Genomic DNA, 23,406 nt, shown 5'->3' on the forward strand with positions numbered 1-23,406 from the left:
ACTGTGTACATTGCTCAACCCAATTCAATTTAACAAATATTTTTTGAATACCTACAATATATCCAGTCTTGTGCCAAGCATTAAAAAGAGAAAAGAAGAATAAGACACAGATCCTATGACCAAGCAGCTTTTCATGTGTTTAAGTTGGGGGGCAGGAAATAATACATATTACGGGTGAAGTCAAAATTACTCTTAACCCAGCAGCACATCAGGAAGGACTAGCTAATGGTAATAAGGATGATCATAAATGGCTTCCCGAAGGAGTTAGAACCTGGGAGGAGCCTTGAACTAATAGATTTGGATCAGTAGAGAGGACAGGAGAGAAGACATGACACCAATTAAGAAGCTATGTGATATGACAATTCCAAATCTTGACTCTTAACTCTGCTGAAAGTAATGCAACTGAAGTTCTTAAACAAATAGTCTATTTGGGAGAGTTAGAACACCAATTCATTGTTGGTAGAGTTCTGAGTTGATACAACTATTCTGGAGAGCAATTTGGAACTATGCCCAAAAATGTGCATACCCTTTAACCCAGCAATACTGCTTCAAGGGCTGTATCCCACAAAGATCATAAAAATGAGAAAAAGTCCCATATGTATAAAAATATTTATAATAGTTCTTTTTGTGGTGGCCAAGAATTGGAAATCAAGGGAATGTCCATCAATTGGGGAATGGCTGAACAAGTTGTGGTATATGAATGTAATGGAATACTATTGTGCTATAAGAAATAATGAACAGGAGGATTCAGAAAAACCTGGAAAGACTTTTATGAACTGATGCTGAGTAAAATGAGCAGAACCAGGAGAACATTATACCCAGTATCAGCTATAATGTGTGAGGATTGTTTTTAATAGACTTAGCCCTTCACATTAATGCAAGCACCTAAAACATTCCCAAAGGACTCTCGATGCAAAATGCCATCCACATCCAGAGAAAGAACTAGGGAATCACAACACAAAATAAAGCAAACTATTTTCTGCTGTTTTATGTTTTGGTTTGGTTTTTCTCATGGTTTCTCCCAATCATTTCAATTCTTCTATGCAACATGACTAATGTGAAAATGTGTTTAATAAGAATATAAGTGTAGAACCCATACAATATTGCATGTCAAAGCAAGGAGGTAGGGAGGAGGAAGGGGAAGAAAATTTAAAACTTATGGAAGTGATTGTTGAAAACTGAAAACAAATGAATTAACTGAATTTAAAAAAAAATAGTGTATTGTTCAAACTTTTCACTAAACCAGACTGGCCTTCCTTTCATTTAGTATGAATTTTGTTGGACTATAATGCAGACTTAGAGGAGACCAACAATTCAGGTCAGAGAGCACAAGTGTCTCCTGACTGTTAGGAACAGGCTGACAAAGAGAGATTGACAACTGACAGGAAGATCTTGTCTTCTTCTACTTTAGATGATAGGATAGCCTCCAAGAATTCCCCTTCCCCTCACAAGGCAGGAGCCCTCTTCAGACTTAACCCCTCAGTTCAAAAATATTTCTCTTCTTCATGAGAAGAGAAAGCAGCTGAGATTTTAAGAGGGAACCATAAAAACTAGGACAAATGGAAAATGCTCTTATGCATGAAGAGAGAAGGTAGGGGTTGGGGGAAGGAGTCAAGTCCTACATCTTTAATAAATCCTACACCTTGAATATCAGGAGCTCTCAAAGATAAAGCTGAGTGTAATTTAAAAAAATCCAGAGTCAGTTTTGTGGAAGCTTCTATATCTTCACTTCTATAGCCTGGATCCTAATCTGAAACACTCTATCTTCAGGGAGAGAGTTGGAGAAAGGCAGGTAGAATTCAAAAGTCTGATTTTACAACCTTGGCTCAGTCAGCAGAGGATAAGGTTGGGGTGAGGGAACAGGGGGAAAGATAAGGTAGAAAGAACCTTCAATTTGGAGTCAAGATTAGTGGATTTAAGCCCCATGCAAATCTGGTAGGTCATTTGACCTCACTAGTCCTAGGCTTCCTGATTTGAAAAGTTAGAGAGCTGAACTATGAGGCTCACCTTTCAAGCTCTAACATTTTAAGGTCCAAGATCTCTGGCTAGGATCTGTAAAGCCAAAGACCTCTGCAACCAGCCACAGCTGATGGGTTTGTTAGTCAATCAATCAACAAGAATTTATGAGGTGCCCACTATGTGCCAGGCACTGTGCTAAGGACTGAAGGTGATAAGAAAGGCACAAAGCAGTCCCCGTATCAAGCTCACAGTCTAATGGGGAGATCACATGCAAACCAAATACAGACAGGATAAACTGGGGTTAATCAACAGAGGGAGATCATTAGTGGAAAGGTGGAGTTTTAGCTGCAACTTGATTCTAGGAAGCAGGGCATTCCAAGCCCAGAAGACAAACAGAGAACATTCCTGAAGCAGGGAGATGGAGTCCTGTGACAAGAAAGAGCAGGGAGACCAATATCATTGGATTGCAAAGTGTCACTGGAGGGAAGTGAGGTGTAAGAAGTCAAAAAGATAGTGGGGGGAGGAAATGAGAAGGAACTAAGTATTTATATAGAGTCTACTATATGCCAGGCATTGTGCTAGTGTTTTACAATATTTTCTCATTTAAATCTCAAATGATTGGTAGGTAGACTGCTGTTATTATCCCCATTTTACAGTAGAGAAAACTGAGGAAAACAGAGGTTAAATGACTTATCTGGATTCTGAACCCAGATTTGAACTCAAGTCTGCCTTACTCAAGGGCCTGTTTCACCACACAGACTGTTGCACCCTACGGGGGGGTTTTCCTCAGTCCAAAATTTGGTTTGTAACCTTTCCTCACAAAATTGTCTCATGGTTTAAATAGGTTTGTCATGCCACTTAAAAGGTAAACAGAACAGCAATGTATTCACTAGTGGCATACGAATACGCATTTATCTTTCACACATTGCAACCGCAAGCCTAGAACTCTCAGTGCACACTTACTGGCAGTATTCAGTTTTAACATATATTCATGAGTATTCTGTCCATCCTAATCTTCTACCAAAGACAGCTTAGTAAAAATGATTTTTAAGTAATACTGGCACAATTTTTGCAAAAAGCTTCACATAATGTTTGTACCCCATTATTTTGAACAAAAAAAATTGGCGTAAAATCTGTGAGGATTGTGTGGTAAAATGCAGTATCTATCACATGATGACTTTTGAATGCTAAACAGAGGGTTTTATATTTAATCCTGGAGGTGACAGGGAGGCATTGGAAGCTACTAACTGAGGGACAAAGAGTGACATGGTCAGACATGAATTTCAGAAAGATCAATTTGACAGGTGAGTGGAGGATGGTCATGAGTAGGGAGAGACTTGAGGCAGGAAGACCCACCAGCGGCTACTGCAATAGCCCAGATGTCAGGTAATAAGGGCCTGCACCAGGGCCCTTAAGGGCCTGTGACAGTGTCAGAGGAAGAGAAAGGGGTGTATGTGACAGATGTTACAAAGGTAAGATTGAAAGGCCTTTGCAACAGACTGGATATAGGGGAAAGGGGTGAGGTAGATGGAGGAGATGAGGACAACACTTAGCTTGTAAGACTGTGACTGGAGAAATGCACCTAAAAACAGAAGTGAAGTTTGGAAGAAGAGAGTGTTTGAAGGGAAAGATAATGGATTGAGCTTTGGACATTTTGAGTTTAATATGTCTATGGGACATCCAATTCAAGCTGTCCAATAGTCAGCTGAAGAGTGAGACTGGAGGTCAAAACAGAGGTTAGGGGTGGATAAATAGGTCCAGAAGTTATGAGCACAGGGATGATGATTGAATCCATGGGAGTTGATCAGATCAATAAAGAAATAGTGTAGACAGGGAGAAGACAAAAGGAACCAGGGCAAAGCCTTAGGGGATACAATGAATAGGTACAATCTAAATGAAGATCCAGGAAAGGAGACAGAAAGGTGGCAGTAAAACAGGTAAGAAAGACATAGGATAGACTCAGAGTAACACCACAAACCCCGAGAGAGAATATCAAGGAGAAGAGGGTGATGGACAGTGTCAAAGACTTCAGAGAGGTTGAGAAGGATAGATTGAGAAAAAGCCACTAGATCTGTCAAAGTAACTTTGGAGAGAGTAGTTTCAGTTCAACAATGGGCAGTCATAAGCCAGACTGCAGAGAATTAAGAGAAGAGGAAGTGGAGGTACCAATTGGAGATGACCTCAAAAAATTTAGCGACAAAAGAGAAGAGATCCACGAAATGATAGCTAGGAGACATGGATGGATCCAGTGACGCTTTTGAGGATAGGAGAGACATGGGCATTTTTGTATGTAGGAAGCAACCAATAAACAGGGAGATAAGTGAAAAAGGGGGATAACAGAGGGATAATCTGCTGGAAAAGACGGGATAGAATAGGATCACTTCTGCAGAGAGAGGGGTGTGCACTGGCAAGAGGACTACCTCATTATATGACAGAGATGAGCAGGAGATAGTGGCAAAGGTATCTGAATGATGTGAGACAAGTAGGATGGGATAGGAGAGAACTCTCAGCAAATGGCTTCAGTTTTATCAGTGAAATGAGGCAAGGTTCTCAGCTGAGACAGTGCAGAGTGTAGGGCACAGAATTTTTGAGGAAAGATATAAAGGTTTGGAAGAGCCTCTGACTGGGTAGTATGTCAATTAGGGATTTATAAAAAGCCTGTCTTATATAGTTAGGATTATATAACAAATTTGTAAAGAACTCAGTCAACAGATTTTTTGTAGTTTCATTCAGTAGCATTTGAGTAAGAACAAAGGGAGTGGATGATGGAAGTGATTCAAGACTCAGTGGTACATGACTGATGATAGAATATAGGGCAAAGATCTCAAGAGAAGAGGAGAGCATAAAGTTCAATTGGTTCACCAATGGATCAAGAGGGAGAAGGGAAGAGAGTATATCCAGCTACAGGCATGATGACCTGGAAAAGAACTAAGGGATGGAGAGAATGGTTTATGGCCAGCAGTGCCTGGAAAGAGGGGAACAACATCGCAACAATGCTAATGCTTCTAAATAAACAATCCAGGGAGAGGGAAGGATGGCAGGGAAGACACTGGGGCTATATGATGGGGAGTCAAATTATGAGAGTAAGGCCAACTTCAGAAAGGTCATACAGAAATCATAATTGTGAAGACCATTTTCCCTCCTTTCATTTCTCTTGTCAGCTCCCACGCTCCTGGCAGGCTGGACTTTACACTGTCATCTGGGTCAATCTATCCTAAAAGAGTTGAAATAGCTTCCTGCAATGGCAGAAATTTTACCATTTGAGTTGATTTTCTGGTTTAAGACATTTTTTTCTGGAAGTTCTTTTCACAATGATTATATGACTAACCCATCACTATATCAGTTGTACACTACAGAAAGAATACTGAATTTGAAGTCAGAACCTGGATTCAAATTCTGCTCCTGTATTTTACTACCTTTGCCAAGTCATTTAATCTCTTCAGGTCTCCATGCTTTTCCTTCTTAAGATGAAGACATTTGACTAGATGGTCTTTCTCTAAATCTCTATATGACAATTAGCTTCCTATAAGTAGGAATCTGAGGGAAAAAAAATAAGACCTTAACGTTTGCTAGGCAAGGAACCTCTAGGAAACAGGCAGACTCTTTTGAGGAGAAAAAGAAGGGTGGTGGAAGGCTGTATATAAAGAAACATCTGGTTTCATATGACCTCAGTTTCTTCATCTATAAAATGGGAGTATGGACACTAGATGATCTTTTCAAGGTCTCTTTCAGGTCTGGGTCCTAAGAAACTTTATACTTTTTCACTAGTTTTTGGCAATATTCAATTTCTCTGCTATGTGATGCTTTGTATAGGCTTCTAACATTAGCAGACTCAGGCGAAGAGGAAGCACAAGGGGATAACCAGAAATGGGCTTTGTTCTGCTGAAGCCCAGTCCGAGTCTGGCTAGGAATGCTGGAGACATAGAGAAGCTTGTGAAGTGGCATGAATCAGAAACAAGTTTAATATTCTAGTCCCTGTACCACCCAGGGCATGGACCATCATTATCTCTGAGGTCAGCTCACTGGGTGGGGTAGGGTGGGAGTGGAGATTGTGTCTCACCCACTGTTTCCTCCTGCACTTATACTACATCTCACCTCTCTCTAGACCCAAGACCACTTTCTTTCCTATTTATTGATATAATTCAAAGTCTGCCCATGCTCCCCTGCCCCTTGTTTCCTTGATATATGAATCAACACAAAAAGTTATTCCTCCCTCTCCTACTCACATGCTGCTTCCGTGCCACCTGCCTGTCCCTGAGCATCACTTGTCTCTTGTCTGCATGAGACTCATGGTACCCAATTCTGTACAATATGATCTTATTATATTCTCATTCTCTCTCTCTCCCTCTCTTCTTGCCTCCTCTCTCTCTCCTGCAAAGTACTTTTGAGACACAAGAATGGAAAAAATGTGCTATGGAAATGAACTTGTTTGAACATGTAATCCTACATTTGGAAAAGATTTTGTAAATTTGAAGTTCAATTTGATATACGTTTAAGTGCCTACTATGTTTCAAGCACTGTTGATACAAATAAGAAAAAGAAAGATAATCTCTGTCCTCAGGGAATTTACAATCTCATAGAGGAAGATGACACCCAAAAGGAAGCAGGAAAGCAGGGGAGGGGACATCAGGGAGTAATCAACTTGGGGGCATCTTGTTCACTGGAGCTGAAACTAAGCAGAACAGCATATGCAAAGCTGGAATTAGCTTTGGGAGGAGTTTAACATTCCAACTTCCACCCCTCCAAATCAATGAGAGGGGACAGCAAGCTGACACAGGGTAAACTCCTCTGGCATTTAAAGCTCTTCACAACCCAACCCTATCCTACCTTTGTGACTTTATTATACATTCCTCCCCTTCATTTACTCTATACCACATCTGAACTGGCTTTCATATTGTTGTTTACACACGACACTTCATCTCCTTTCTCTAAGCCTGTGACAAAACAGACTGACTCCCCTGTTTGGGAAGCTCTCCTTCCTGACTTCTGTCTCACAGAATCTCTTTGTTGTAAGTAATTTTTCAGTTGTGTCCAACTCTTTGTGACCTCATTTGGGGTTTTCTTGGCAGAAATACTGAAGTGTTTGCCACTTCCTTCTCCAGCTCATTTTACAAGTGAGGAAACTGAGTCAAACAGGGCTAAGTGACTTGCCCAGAGTCAACGGCTAGTAAGTGTCTGAGGCCACATTTGAACTCAGGTCTTCCTGACTTCAGGCCTGTGCCACCTAGCTGCCCATAGAATACCAGCTTCCTTCAATTACCAGCTCAAACACTAATGTATGTGAAGCCTTGACTGAGCTCCACCACCCCTTCCTCCAGCTGTTTATGCTTCCTACCTGCCAATTAACAAAAATATCTTTTATTTATTTGTATGTATATAGAAAGAGTTCTGGATTGGAATCCTTGTACCTGGGTTTAAAGCCTGATTCTATCTTTTACTATCTGTGAGACTTTGGGCAAGTAAACTCTCTGGGTCTCTTTTTCCTGAATTGCCAAATGAGGGGTTAGAGCAGAACTATCAAACATGGAACCCCCAAAAGTCCTGGGTGAGGACCCAAAACAGGTGAAAAATGTAATTGGGAAAGTTTCTGAGTTTAACACTGCTGGGTTAGTCTACGGTGCCTTAAGTACAAAATGTAAATTGCCTTTGAAATCCCAGTGTCCAGCACAGTTCCTGGTAATAGGGATTTAATAAATGCTTTTTGACTGATTGAAAAAAGGGAAGATTATTCTGCACCCATGAAAGTAGGCTTGTCATAGAAAATATCTTCTTCTGGCTCTAAGGCAATCCTGATTCAGTCACCCTGCAGGTTTTCTCCATGTGACTGACTGCTGTTTGTCTTTCTTTCTTGAAGAGGACCATGACATCAGGAAGGTGATGCTATGATTTGCAAGTGAATTGCATTTAATTGAGGGAGGGCTGTGCAAAGTCAACAGCCTCATTTTCCCCTCCAGAGCCATCTGGGTCCAGTGGCAAGATACAGATCAGGATAACGGGAGAAAGCCCCCCTATGTGCCAGAGAGGAGGTAGACAAGTGGTTCCAGTATTACTCTTTTTATAGATAGAAAACCAAGGGCTGGAAGAATGGGGCAGCTGGTCTGACTATAGACTCCACTAGTTTAGGCTGAAAGTGAAATCCAAGTGGGGTTTTCTGGCCCTAGACCAAGTTGCTTCTCTTGTGCTAATCATTGAAAGTATGGAAAGCAAACACCTCCCCAAACATGTGGCTCTTGTAGTTTGCTTTACAAAGTTTTACTTGGTTCAGTGATCAAGAACTAAGCACCAAGCAAATTCTAGTACCCAGGGGCAAGACAACCTCTTCTCCACTTATACATTTTTATACGTAAAAACTCTATGCACCTTGGGAACACAGATTGTATAGTATTAGCTTCTGCTTCTTCAATTTCTGATGACTTTATGTAACCAAAGTGGCAACTAAGTCCGAATCAGGGCTCATGAGCTTCTTTTTACCATATATAATTCCACCAGACCCAGAAAACCATGAAATGTGAAGAGCAAAGAGCAAATAATGTGGAAGAATTCCTGGACAGTCAAAATAATCATAAAATGAAAGGGTTTGACAAGATGGCCACTTCCTAGATCTATAAACGTATGACTAGGCAAATTCCTATTAATATCAAGGTCAAATTTCCCAGGGGTACTACTGTTCTGCCTTAGGGCACCTGATTTGAAGTCTGAAAATGTTCACAAACTCTACTGGATGTATCATTGAATCCCAGATTCAATTAAGTTCAATTCAATGAACATCTGTTAGCACCTACTATACCCAGCTAGGTGATGGAGACATTTTGAGAGACTGTGATTTCCTCAGAAGTAAGAGATCCCACCTCTGACAGAGATGACAGCTATCTCACCAACAGCTCTCTCTTTTCCCCTTCTCCTCATCTCACATAATCCAGATGCCTTCTGAAACCATCACCTCCTTTATCCTTGTCTCTCATGAAGAGGTAGCCCTTCTCCTCATCAAGGCAAACGCTCTATGTGCACAAGTGATCCCACTCTGTCCCATCATCTCCAGCAAACTGTCTTCTTTATCATTTCCAACTTTTCATTTATCTTAATTCTCTCCCTAGGCACTACCGCCAATGCTCCCTGAACATTATTCTGGTTTCATTAGCACTGCAACTCTCTTGTAGGGCCTGACTTCTCCCACTGCTATGCTACCTTCCTGCCCACACTTCCACTACACATCCCTCATCTTTCTAGAAGCTGGGATATGGACTGGATTCTTTGAAAAACAAGTTGTTAGAGCATAACTAGACTTAACTGGGGCAGATTGTCCTCTGTACTTCATTTTGCACTGCTGTGCTTGGGGATGCCTTTCTTTCACAGGGGATATGATATACAAGGACAATGTCAGGAAGCAATCCTCATCTAGTAAAGTAAGGCCAAAGTTCTTTGAACTAATCATCATATGGCATCAGCAGCATCATATCTGACAACAGTGCCCTTAAAGTTAGCACAGCACTTTAAAAACATAATAAAGGGAATCCTTTTTCCATCTGAAGCAGCCTGGCATAGCTGACAAGAATGGCCAACTTAGGGTCAAGAAGACTAGGGTTGAAATGTCACCTTGAATGGGTTCAAATTCAACCTTGGGCACTTCTATTTGTGTGACCATGGTCAAGTCATGACCTCTTTAAGCCTGTTTCCTCCCCTACAATGATAATAATACCTGTATTATTCATCAAAAAAGACTATAGATAGAATGATGCATATAAAGCTCTCTGTAAATTTTATACTATATAAATATTAGTGATGGTGATGAAGACAATGACGATGACAACAACAAAAATTCTGGGGTAGACATTTTCCACGATGGAGGCAGGGTTCAAACCATAGCACTCAGTCATCCAATTGCTTATCTATTCTGTCTAAGCAAATTTATGCCTTTCCTAAGTTTAATAAGGCTGCGGGACTCTGGGAAATTTACTTAACCTCTCAGTGTTCTAGAAAACTTTCTAAGACTGTAAGTTACCTTTGTAGAGTGACCACAATGAGCAGTTCCCTCTATCAATGAAATCCCAAGTTCAGTCTCCATCTTCATAGAATCTACATGTTTATGCAACTTTAATATCAATGTTGAACAGAAAAGGACCATAACCCTTGGGCACTACACTACAGTTTTCTAAGTGGATCTTTAACTACTAATCACCACTCTGGATTTACTCAGTCAGTTCTCTTGGCACCTTTGTCTCTACTTTCAAAGTTATCATTTGGAAATGTGCCATCTCCAACATCTTGAACTCTATTCTCCTCCTCCCTGACCATAAGCTTGTATTTTTGCAACTTTTCCTTCTCTTTAAGCTACAAAATCTGTCTTATTTTCTCACCACTTCTAGTCTAGGGACTTCACCCTTATTCTCCCTTTCCATAATCAATTATTTCAATGCTATCCTCTGTAGCATTCAAGACTCTCACTGCTTTCATATCTTGACATTTACACCTTAATCTCTGATACAAATTTCCATCTTCTCTACCCTCCTGGAGCAGAGAAGTCATGAAATCATACAGCTATAAATTTATGCAATTCAACCCCAGCTGGGTCCTGACTGTGGTTCTGCAAGATCTTTATTCCTCTGCTGTTGAATACCCAATGATACTTGCCTTACATCAGCTCAGCTGAACCCTTCCATTCTTAAGCTCCCAACCCTATTCCGTTTATTTATACCCTCTTCATTCTCAGCAGAGAATTTCTCTTGCCTCTTCTCTTTACCTTATCTGCCCATGATCCTAACCATACATGCATCTTCATTCATCAATTATTCCCTCACTCTGCTCTCTTGCATTTTTTATCTCTTCCCTCTGCACCAACTCCTTTTTTCCCCTCAGCACACTAGCATGTTTAAATCTCTATCTACCTAAAACAAGTTTCTCTCAATTCTTCTACAGCCTTGACTTATTATTATTTCTTGGCACTTCTTATTACCCTAAAAGTTTTGAAAAAATTTAGTCTATATTTGCTGCATCCATTTTCCTACTACTGACCTACTTTTCAACCTCCAGCACCTAGGCGACTGCTTCCCCTCCCCCCCCCCCCCTGGAAGATACTCTCTCTCTAAAACTGTAATGCTATTGTTTCACATTAGAGGTTTACAAAATACTTTTCTCTAAACAACCCTGAAAGTTGGCTGTTTGTGGCCTCTTAGCCTATTTTATAGACAAGGATACTTTAGCTCAAGGCAGGGAAAGTTACTTGACCAGGGTTACATAAGCAGCAAGGACTCGACTCCATAGCAACTATCTTTTCCACTACACCATGCTAATAGATACCCTTGAGGTCCACAAAACCTCTCTCTTACCTAATATCAAAAACCCTGGGAATCCCTTTGGTAACTTGAGTTGTCCCAATCTGGTTGCCCCAGCAAGTCCCTTCCAGAGGGTAATGACTTAAAAAATAAAAAGGTAGTAGGATGAAAATCATTTGGTTACCATGCTAGAAACAGTGATAACCCCACTTATACTACTTGTAGCATTAATTCATGTGAATGGAATGGGGAAGCATAGCTATGTTTTTTTGACTGATTGCAAAATGGTCTTTCAGAAGAGTAATCTCAGACGTTTAGAGGAGACAAATGAAAAAGGCATTACTTCACAATCGCTGAAATACACAAACTACAATGACTAAATGTGTAGTATCATAGTATTAGAACCGGCAGAGTCCTTAAAGGTCAATGATTCCAATCTCTTCATTTTACAAACTGACACAAGTATATATATTTTTAAATTTTTTTCTTCAGAGTTCAAATCACAAAGGATTATAGATCTCTGTCTATAAAGGAACTCAGAAGTTACGTTGAATAACAGATCTAGAGGACAAAGAGACCACAGAGACCAACTACTCAAGCCAATTTTGTAGACAAGAGAACTGAGGAATAGAGAAGTGAAGTGACTTGCTCTAGGCCACCTACATAGTAAATAGAAGAATCAAGACTGGAACCCAGGGCCTCTGCCTCCAAATCTAGCACTCTTTTCATACCACCACATTGCTTCCCTCTTTCTAGGGATTTAGCCAAACCAAGATATCTGTATATTTAAAATGTATGGGGGTGGAGCCAAGATGGCAGAGTAAAAAGACACACATACTATAGCTCTTCCCCCACAGCCCATAAAATACCACTTATGGTTTAAGGAGGGAATAACATGATCACTAAATTTGGTATGAAAATCTATCTGACACTACAGAAAAGTAGAGGAGAAGGGGACAAGTGGGATGAAGGGGATGATAGAAGGGAGGGCAAATGGGAAAAGGGAGTAACTAGAAGTAAACACTTTTGGGAACAGACAAGGTCAAATGAGAGAACAGAATAAAGGGGGGACAAGGTAGGATGGAGGGCAATATAATTAATCTTACACAACACGACTATTATGGAAGTCTTTTGCAAAACAACACATATATAGCCTGTATTGAATTGCTTGCCTTCTCAGTGGGGATGGGTGGGGAGGGAGGAAGGGAGAGAAGTTGGAATTCAAATTATTAGAAGCGAATGTTGAGAATTGTTACTACATATAACTGGGAAATAAGAAATACAGGAAATGGGGTATAGAAATCCATCTTGCCCTACAAAAAAAAGAGAGAAGATGGGGATAAGGCAAAGGCGGGGTATGATAGAAGGGAGGGCACAGTGAGGGAAGAAGTAATCAGAACGCAAGGTGTTATGGGGAGGGGGGAGGGGAGAGATGGGGAGAAAAATTGGAACTCAAAATTTTGTGGAAATAAATGTTTAAATGTTTAAAAATAAATTCAAAAAATGGAGCATGAGGGCAACCAAGGGACAAAAATTGTATAGTATAGTTGGGTGTCTGAGGCTCACGTACTGCTCTCTGTATGCCCAGATTCATCCACTCTGGCATCCAAACAAATTTTGCCCTCTCTTCTCTTCACACTCTAGAATTATCTTCCTTTCTTTTTACAGGGGTATTGTCATAAAAATTTACCATTACCCCCAATAAAGCCTTCCAATTTTCTTAGTTGTAAAATTTAAAAAGATATGACTATTGTCAATATGACAATATCATATTGATATTTAATGAATGATATGCTACCCTACTTGGGGGAATTTTCATTTTAAAAGAGAATGTTTGGAGAGATAATCCCTTCACCCAATGGGATGGATGACTAACAGTAGAATTTCAGGCACTGTTGCTCCTGCATGGTGGCAAAAGGCTCCCTAGTGCTCCAGGCAGTTACCTACTTATGTAACACATAATGGCAGCCCTGAATATTGAATATATCACTAATGTAATAAATACCCAAAGAAATGCAGAGAAACATGGGAAGACATGACACAGTAAATTAAGTAGAGCCAGGAAAACAATATAAAGAATGACTTCAATAACAAATGAAAAGAATCTTACTAAGTAATCATAACAACGAATACAACCTCAGCAACCACAACAACCCAGGAGAGGAGAGGACAAAATAATTTCTTTCTTGTGGTACAAATATGGGGGACTGTAATAGGTACAGAAAGTCAGACAAGAGCACTGAGTCAGCTGATTTTGCTTGACTTTTTTTCTTTGTTACATGAGAAGGATCATCCTTTCTCACATGGATGTGATATAAAAATAAAATGTATCAATACGATTCATTATTTTTTAAAAATGAACAAATACCCACAGAGATCTGAGCCACATCTGAGGAAACTGGCAACTACAAGGCTAAGTGACTTAATTCATAAGATCCTGTCTAAGTGTTAGAGTCAGGGAAAGAATCATGTCAACTCCATAGTTAAGAGAAGTACTGCTTACAAGTTTTCCAAATTCATCTTGAGAGATTAAGCTCACGTGCTCCCTCCTCTTAGGAAGTCTGCCTTGATTACTCCCACCAATGTTCCCACTGAATCTCTCAGATCACATCATTTGAGCTATCCCATCACTAACTTGAGAGGCAGTGTGAACTGTATAGCAGAGAGCCAGCCTTGGAGTCAGAACAAAAGGAATGGAAACCCTGCTTCTGACACATTCTGGTTGGATAACCCTGACTAGATCACTTAAGTTCTCAGTGTCCCAGGCAACTCTCTAAAGACACAAGTTACTGAGCAGGTATCATTTACACCAGTAGAGGGAGTATCTCTAAGGGAGCTAACTATATTAATGAAAATACAGGTTCAATTAAAAAAAAGTACTTAATCATATTCTAACTCAGTCTATACTTAGACTCAAAAGTACAAGTGACCTAAAAGGTAACAGAAAGACATTTGACATTAGGCTGCTGCATGTTACCCATGATGATTCATGTGTGAGAGGTGGCATTCATTAAATAATCATGTCATGGATAATTATAAAAGGAGGAAACCCAGTCAGTAAGTAAGAATGAAGGATAATCAGTGGACAGTAGTAAATTGTGCTGGTGTCTATAACACTGTAAAGCAAATAAACAGAAACCTAGGGGAAGGTCCTCTATAGAAGATTAATGAAAGAACATATTTAAGAACTTCACAGGACAAGGTATGGAAGGGTTGTGATCTCTACCAATGGAGATGGAACTGATGCCAGTGTGATCACAGTAGTAAAGGATGGGCAGGAGCACGTTACAGTGAGAATGTTATTTTCTCTGGAGTTCGGGACCTACGTTCAATGTCTTACTGATTACTACCTATGTGACCTTGGCCAAGTCATTTGAGGTGATGGGGCAGGGAAAGAGTTTCTTAAATGTCTACTATATGTCAGGCACTGTGCTAAGTACTTTAGAAACATCTCATCTGATACTCCCTAAGCCTCACCTTTCTCATCTGCAAAATGAGGGGGATGAACTTGATGGCTTCAGAGTTCCTTCCAGCTCAAGACTATGATCCTAATATATTTTAGTGTCTTTAGTATATATGTATTTTCCTTCCACCAAATTGTAAGTTCCCTGAAGGGGCTATTTAATGTTTCATTTTTTAACTCCAATGTTTAATAAATAGCCTTTAAAAATTCAAATGGACCCCACCTATTTGTCTTGAGGTGCCAAAAGTAAATATATATAAACAAAAGTAAGTCAGTAATTTCTGTCTCTGATTTTCTGAGGCAAGAGATACTTTTATTCAATTAAAAATCATGAGAACTGGGTTCTAGTCTTGAATATGTCTATCTATATGACCTTAGACAAGTTCTTCCATTTCTCTGTACCTCAGTTTTCTGACTTATAAAATGGCTATAACACCATATCCTCTAACCACCAAACATTTTATCTCTTTCTTGTAATCTCTTTGTTATATAAGATAAGGTCTGTGGATGCCCTCTGAAATGAATCAATGGCAATAAAAATGAAAGGTGCTGCTATAATTATTCCCAAAAGTCTGAAATAGAGGACAAGTTGCAAATGAACCATTCATTAGGTACTTAATGAAAGACACTGTGCTGAGCAAAGGAGTGAGGGTGGGGGAAAGGAGGTGAAGCAAAAAGTCCCTACCCTAAAGGAAAGGCAATATGAGTACACACAAATAGATACATATAAGATATATACAGAGTTGATGCAAGGTAACCTTACACGTAAAAGTCACTGAGACAGGGACACCTGGGAAGCTAAGAACTTCCCTTTCAAGACCCTCTGGGACTACATTACAGTACAATACCTATCCGATAGTTGAGTCTATGTGCAGTGTATTGTTTATAAACACATAATCTCAAGTTGTATCAGTAGTTTCAATCACTTCCTTTCTTGGCACATTCCTTAGCTCTGACTTACCAAAAAGAAATCACAGACCTGGGATTTTAACCTCTTACTGTGTTGAAGATCTCTTTATCAGTCTGGTGAAGACTATGGTCTTTCTCAAAATATTTTTAAATTAATAAAATAAATATGATGATAAAGGAAACCAATTGTATTGAAAACTTATCAAAATATTAAAAATTACAACAACAAATTTACATATTCTCTGAAATCTCTCCATAGACTCTTTGGGGGTCCATGGACCCTAGGCTAGGGACCCTAGGCTAGGAACTCCTTTCATAGAGATTAAAGGAACATTAGAGACACTTTACTCTAACCCCTATGATCCTATAAATGAGGAAATAGACCCAATGAGTTGGAGTGACTTCCCTGAGGTCACAAAGCTACATTAATGGCAGCACCTGGAAAAAGATTTTACTTGGAGGTTCAAGACCTAGTGTTCAAATTCTAGCCTTAGCTACTTGCTACCCTAGTGACCACGAACAACTTGCAACCTCTCTAGATCTTATTTTTCTCATTCTAAATTGATTATAACATTCCAGAACTAGAATTCAATTTTCCTTATTCATGGGATCATAGTTTTACTCTGGAAGGGACCACCTTAGAGATCATCCACTTGTAAGCACCTTCATTTCACAAAGGGGAGGAAAACAATGCCCAAGGAAGGATCATGTTTTGCTTAAGGTCACAACATTTTTTCCCTTCATGCCAATCTGCCTCTGCCTGTGGAATTTCATTGAAGTCCATGTCCCTTTCCATTCATACTGACCAAGCACTCACATCCATTAGGTACATGGTCCCTGCCCTTAGGGAGTGCCCACTCTCTGTAGCACTTCTGTCCAGATGTTCTCAATTCTTTCTTGGTCCTAGAGAAAGGATTCAGGTATCTAACTCATTTTGGGGGCAGAAAGGTAGGAAAGGGACTGAAAAGGAAGGAATGGGACTATTTGTGAACATCACCTCCTTTCCCCCAATCTTGCATATGTGTAAAAGGAAACTTCTGTTTCTCTGTGTGGTAGCTTTCTGAGCAAGCTGGATGAGTCTCCTTGAACATTGCCTGCAGGCTCTGCCTAACTCCTAAATTCAGTGAGTGGAGAATGCAGGTGCACTCTTGCCTCCAGCTCCAAAGGCTTGTTCAGGAGAAGTGAGGGGTGGCAAAAGATTATCCTTCCTCTCCTACAACATACCTCAAACCACTCACAACAGAATATAAGTTCCTTGATGGTGAGGACTGTTTCATTTCCATCCTTCTGCTCCCAGGGTCTAGCACATGCACGCACAGGCACACACGTACTTAATGTCTTTTGAATTGGATACAGTGAGTTGTGACCTGAATGATTTCAAAAACAGAATTAATTTTACCTTGCATTCTTCATCTAACAGGTCCAAGATGCCAAGTTTAGCTTCTATCAGGTCGATGCAAGGCTGGTTATCATAAAAATCAATCAGGGTCCATGGGATTTGCTCCTTCATATATTCCTCTTGCTCCAGTTTGAAGACATGCTGGGGTCAGAAGTGAGGAAGAGTTACATTTTGATGAAATGTTAGAGAGTTATGTGTCCCAGGAGAAATTAATCTCTCTTTAGACTACATTAGACTATATAATAAGTGCCCTATAGGTCCTGAAAACATTTAGCAATTCACAGATTCAGCTCTTGATCACCAGTGGGGTCTGATTTATTCAGATGTTTCTATTTTCCCACCTGGGACCTATCCTCACATCATTCAAACCACCTATCTCTACTCAAACCACAGAAACTTATAAGTGTGGCCTTCAACAATCTGGGATACATCAGAGTTTGGACTACCCAAGAGCCAAGGATGATGAGAAGTCAGATTCACCTAGATTTCAGACCTCCTGGTGTGTGTAGTATAGTATAGTGCAGTGCAGTGCAGTGCAGTGCAGTGCAGTGCAGTGCAGTATAGTATAGTATAGTATAGTATAGTATAGTATAGTATAGTATAGTATAGTATAGTATAGTATAGTATAGTATAGTATGGTATAGTATAGCATAGTATGGATTATTCTTCTTGATGCAAAAGCCACTCATTAGAATCCAAGGCATAAGACTAGAACAAATAAAATTAACATAGGAGAGCAAAAAGGAGGCCTTGAGCAATCCCATCAATGAAACAAAGTGAGTCTATCCAATGAGTCTGAACAGGAGGCTTACCCAGTTGAATTGCTGCTGGAGTTTTTCATTTGCATAGTTGATACAAAACTGTTCAAAGCTGTTCACCTCAAAAGTTTCAAATCTGTAAAGTGGAATAAAAAAAGATAGTGAATAGAGTGAAGAAAATATTTCTTTTACTCTGGAACCTGATGACCCAGAAGGACTGGAAAAGAATATATCCTTAACCCCAGCTTTAAATTCCAATTTGCTGTTAACATATCATGAGCATCAAAATGATTATCTACACTAAAGGAAAAAGAAGCACAGATCCTACCAAATAGTGATTAATCTGAAATTGTTTATTCTTAGCTCAAAGATATTGTCACCCACACACACTACACTTTTGTAAATTATAGAATATTATATCAATATAAACTGTTATTAAGGACACACCCATCTCATTCTGAGTTCAAACCTGGCTTATTCGGCCTTTGGCAATGCTCAGGGGAGGTCTTGGCCAGATTTGGGGTAAGAAGGGACCACACACAAAACCTGCAATAGCTAACCTTATTCAAGGATAACTGGGAGCTGTCCATCGTTCTGAGAGCAAAATTTCAGAACCACAGAGTTGGAAAGAAGCCTGGGGCCATTTAGACCAACCCATACCAGAAAAAGAATCCTCCTCTACAATATCCCTGGCAAGCAATTCACCCATTGCTTGAAGTTGTCCAGGGAGTGAGAGTTCATTGGGTCCCAAAGCAATCCATTCCACTTCTGGACAACTCTAATAGATAAGAACTTGATAATGTTCTTGATAAAGTTTATGCAAAGTCTAAATTTATCTCTCTACAACTTTTACCTATTGTGGTGCTATTCTCTGAGGTGAAACAGAACAAATGTTTCAATTTCTTGAAGACTTCTTTGAGAGCATTCTCTTCCCCATCTCACCACATCTTCTTTCTTTATTTCCATTACAGGGTCTAAAATCCCTTTACTCCCCTGGCCATCTTCCTCTGAACATACTTGAAGTTTGTCAAGGTCCTTTCTAAAATATATTACCCTGAACTGATAATACTATTCCAGATTTGGCCTGACTGGGGCACAGTACACTGGGTCAGTCAACTCCTTTGTTCTGGACATCATTTAAGATTCATATGGTCTTAGATCCAGTGCTGCAAAAAAATTTCAGAGGTCATCTAATCTACCCCTCCCATGAGGACAAAAGAAAGATGAGGAAAGTGAAAACAATAGGGGCTAAGTGAATTCCAAAAGTCACATAGATAGCAAGTATCCATGGTAATACGTGAATTCCAGTCCTCTGACCCCAAAGTCAGTGTTCTTTGTCCTGAGCATTGATAATGCCATTCATTTATTCAATATTTATTAAGTATCTGGTCATTCAAGACAGTCATTAAGCATTTATTAAGCACTAACTATGCACTAGAAATTGTATTAAGTGCTAAGGTTACCAAAAAACAGAAAAAATACTCTGTGTGTTCAAGGATCTCACAGTCTAGTTGTCTTCAAAACGTGAACAATTATGTATGTTTAAGATATATGCAGAATAGATAGAAAATTATCACAAAGGGAAGGCACTAGGAAAGGTTTCTTGAAGAATTTATGATTCAAGCCTGATCTTGTTTGAAGCAAGAGAATGTAACAGTGAGTTGTAACACTGACTGGAATGGGGTAAGGATTTAAGCCTAACTTGGGGATGTTGGGAGTTGTAGTCTTCATGTCACTGGAAGAGTTTTGGGATATGGGGGAGGTGGATAAAAGGTAGTATTTTTCTGACTGTGTGAACTTTGCACTTCTGGTTAGGACAGATGGTGGTCTACATGACTGCAAGAACATACGAGAGTGCTCCAATGCCTTTGGAAACAACTAGAAGTCCAATTTATCTGGAAAGCAGAGTGCATGGAGGGGGAAAGTAGAGGAGAAAACAAATATTTATTAAGGGTCTACTATGTGCTAGGCACCGTACTAAGTTCATTACAAATACTGTCCCATTTGATCCTCACAACAATCCTGTGAAGAAGGTGCTATTATTATCCCCATTTTGCAGATGAGGAAACTGAGGCCAACAGAGGTTAAGTGAATTGTCCAAAGTTGCACAGATATTAAGCGTGTCAGGCCAGTGAACCACCTAGTTTGCTAGAGCTAGAATGTGAAAAAAGACTAGAAAGGACTGAAAGGCCATGTGATACTGCAATTTGAAACTGTAGGAGTAGAAGACATCTTCAAAGTAAAGAATATCTTTAGAAAGAAAAGAGGATCAGTGATAGCACTGTAAAATGCACTAGCAGTTAAGTGGTAGGAGTATGAGGAGATAATAAAAGAGTACGAAGAGCACTAGACTTGGAAATGGGAAAGGAGCTAATAGATCATATAGTCTAAACCCTTTGTTTCACAGATGAACCTCACAGAGGTGATCTGAGATCAAGATCATGCTGCTAAGTAAGTCTCAAGTAAGATTTCATCCCATATCTTATTGATCTTTTGCTTGGGTCACTGTATATACCCCTCATACCCCACACAATCCTCAAATGACACGAAGTTTGAATGTGTGGACTCAAAAAACTACTGACTTGGAATCTGAGGATCTGGGTTCAAATTTTGTCCTTGAAAACTTATTACCTTTGTGACTTTGGTCAAGTCAGCCTCCCTGATACTCAAACCTCATCTGTAAAATAAGGGGATTAAACTAGATGATCTTGTGATTCCTTCCACATCTAGACCTATAATATTCCTGGTAGTTTCTTTGTCTTGACACCAGGTAGATCCTTGATTTTACTGAAGGGAACTCTTACAGTCTACACTGAGACTTTACCAGATGCCTGGGACCCATCTTTTTAGAGTGGTCATTGTAAGGAAACTACTTTGCAAACCGAAGGCCCTGTATATATGTTGCTGGTGGTGTTAACCTGAACAGTATTATGTATAAAATGGAATTTAATAAGGCATGTTTGGTTGTCATGACAAGAGTGGCTTTGATTAGTTTAACATAGCTGGGTATTGACCTTTCTTTGAAGAGAAAGTATTAAAGTCACATTTTCATTAAGATAGGAGAAAAGATAGGAGAATGACCTTATGGAAAGACCACTAGGAAAAGAACCAAGAAATGTGGGATTTGTGCCCAGCTCTATCACTGACCTGCCTGTGACCTTAGATAAATTACTTAGCATCTTTGCATTTAATCTTCTCCACTTGTAAAAATGTTACTGTCTTCCTCAACTACTTCAGAGTTATTATTACAAAGATGCAGTTAGCCAACAGGTGTGAGTACTCTGAAAATATGAAACACCATTGAAGTGTAGCAAAAGTAGAATGGCATAGAAAAGAGTTCCCTATTCCCAATTCTAGTCACTATTTCTATAGTAATACAAATATAAGATCTCAAAATGTATATTAAAAGGTAACCAATGGATTGAGCTGGAAGTGACTTTGAAAACCAAGTTCAAGTTTTAGAGACACCAGATAGACAACGAGGTTTTGTTAAGGTTGACAAATTTTAAGCAACTTTTTTCTATTTTATTTTTCAATTAAGAGCCATTTATTTTGTCTCTCTTAGACACCATTTCTAACTTAAAAGAAAAAAATCCCTCTTGTAACTAATATGTATAGTCAAGTAAAAAAAAAATGTTTACATTATCCATGTCTATAATGCTATCTCATTCTGCATTTCAAGTTCATCATTTATTGTCAGGAGGTGGGTGGCATGCTTTATCATTGGTTCTCTGAAATCATGGTCAGTCACTTCATTCAATGGTGGTTTCAAGTTTTTCAGAGCTGATGTTAAAATGTTTTCACTTTGTATAAATTGTTCTCTGGCACTGCTTACTTTACTCTGTATAAATTCATACAAATCTTTCCATATTTCTCTGAAGCTATTCTTTTCATAATTTCTTGAAAGACAGTACTGAATCACATTTAAATGCCATCATTCATTCATTCAATCACACCTCAATTCATGGGCATCTCCTCAGTTTCCAATTCTTTGCCACCAAAAAAAATGTTATAAATATTTTGGCACAAACATGTCTTTTTCTTTTTTAATTTCTTTGGGATAAAAGCCTCACAAAGGTATTGCCGGGTCAAAGGGAATGCACAGTTTAATGACTTTTTGATCAGAATTCTGAACTGCTTTCCATAATGGCTAGAGCAATATCCACAGTTCCACTAACAGTGCATTAATGTGCATGTTCTCCAGCAACTCCTATAAGGCTCGGTATTTTCCTTTTTATAAATCTTATCTAAGGCAACTCTGAAGGTGTTATGATGGAAATCCTATCAGTCCTCAGAGGAAGAACTGATGGTGTCTGAATACAGATAGAAGCATACTTTTTTTACTTTATTTTTCTTGAATTTTTTTGGGGGGGGTCTGTTTTCTTTTACAACATGATGACTATGAATGTTTTGCATGACTACACATGTATAACCTATATTGAATTGCCTGTCTTCTCAATGTGGGGGAAGGCAGGCGGGGAGGGGGGCAGGGAAGAAGGGAGAGAATTTGGAACTCAAAGTTTTAAAAATAAATGTTAAAACTTGTTTTCACATGTAACTGGGGAAAAATAAAATACTAAATAAAAAGAAAACAATTTAAAAATCTTTGCCAATTTAATAAATGTGATGCAGTAGCTCTAAGTTGCTTCAACTTGAACTTCCTTAATTAGTGATCTGGAGCATATTTTCATATCACTTTTGATAAACTGAATGTCTTCCTTTGATAACTATTTAACAATTTAGGGAATGACTCATTCTTATAATCTGAATAATTCCTTATAGATTTTGTAAAAATGAAACCTTTATTATAGAAACTTGCTGCAAAGATTTTTGTTCTCAGATAACTGTTTCTCTTCTAATTTTAGCTTCATTGGTTGATGCTGCTGCTGCTGTTGTGTTTGTGGGGGTGAGAGTAGTTTTTAACTTTATATAATCAAAAATGTCCACTTAAAAGACTATACTTTCAGGTATCATTTCTATAGTATGTTACTAGACAATCATGGCTGCAAATATTATGTTTTGTTTTGTTTTATGATTTCTCCCATTCATTTCAATTCTTCTATGCAACATGACTAAGGTGAAAATGTGTTTAATAGGAATGTATGTGCAGAACCTATATAAAACTGTATGCTGTCTCAGTAAGGGAGTAGGGAAGGAGGGGGGAAGAAAGAGGAGGGAGAGGAAAAATCTAGGATATATGGAAGTGATTGTAGAACACTGAAAACAAATAAAATAATTTAATTTTTAAAATGTCCACTTAACATTCTATGACTTTCCCTATCTCTTATTTTGTCATGAATTCTTCACCTATCCATATATCTAAAAGAAATTTCTCCATTGTTTCTATATATCTCCTGCATGACTATAATCAGTGTTGTTTGGTAAGTTATTCTTGGCTATGAGCCTATGTCTTTTGACTTTCAGAATCTTGTATTTCAAGTTTTCTACTCCTTTATATTGGTATGCACTAAGTCAAATCTTTTGTGATCCTGACGATAGTTCCTCTATAAGAATTTTTTCATTCTGGCTGCTGTCTTTGATTTGGAAGTTTCGGATTTTTGCAATGGCATCCTGAGGAGTTTTCACTTTGGGTTTTCTTTAAGGAAGTGACTGGCAATGTTATTTTTACACTGCCTTCTTGTTCTAAAA

At 39.0% G+C, this 23,406-nt stretch overlaps 1 protein-coding gene and 1 pseudogene across 4 annotated transcripts in view; one reads left to right on the top strand and one right to left on the bottom strand.

Moving 5' to 3' along the window:
* Positions 1-23,406, bottom strand: part of LOC140502852 (unconventional myosin-Vb) — a 556,148-nt gene that overhangs the window by 176,533 nt on the left and 356,209 nt on the right. For all 4 annotated transcript variants that reach the window (XM_072606904.1, XM_072606907.1, XM_072606905.1 and 1 more), the window contains 2 exons: positions 17,812-17,893; positions 17,000-17,140 (listed from right to left, as the gene is read on the bottom strand). In XM_072606904.1, coding sequence (XP_072463005.1) covers positions 17,000-17,140; positions 17,812-17,893 — 223 coding nt within the window. The remainder of the gene's footprint in view (positions 1-16,999; positions 17,141-17,811; positions 17,894-23,406) is intronic.
* On the top strand, positions 22,709-22,781 carry LOC140502932 (small nucleolar RNA U3; annotated as a pseudogene).

This window comes from Notamacropus eugenii, chromosome 4, assembly GCF_028372415.1.
Source record: "Notamacropus eugenii isolate mMacEug1 chromosome 4, mMacEug1.pri_v2, whole genome shotgun sequence".
Classification (NCBI taxonomy): Eukaryota; Metazoa; Chordata; class Mammalia; order Diprotodontia; family Macropodidae; genus Notamacropus; species Notamacropus eugenii.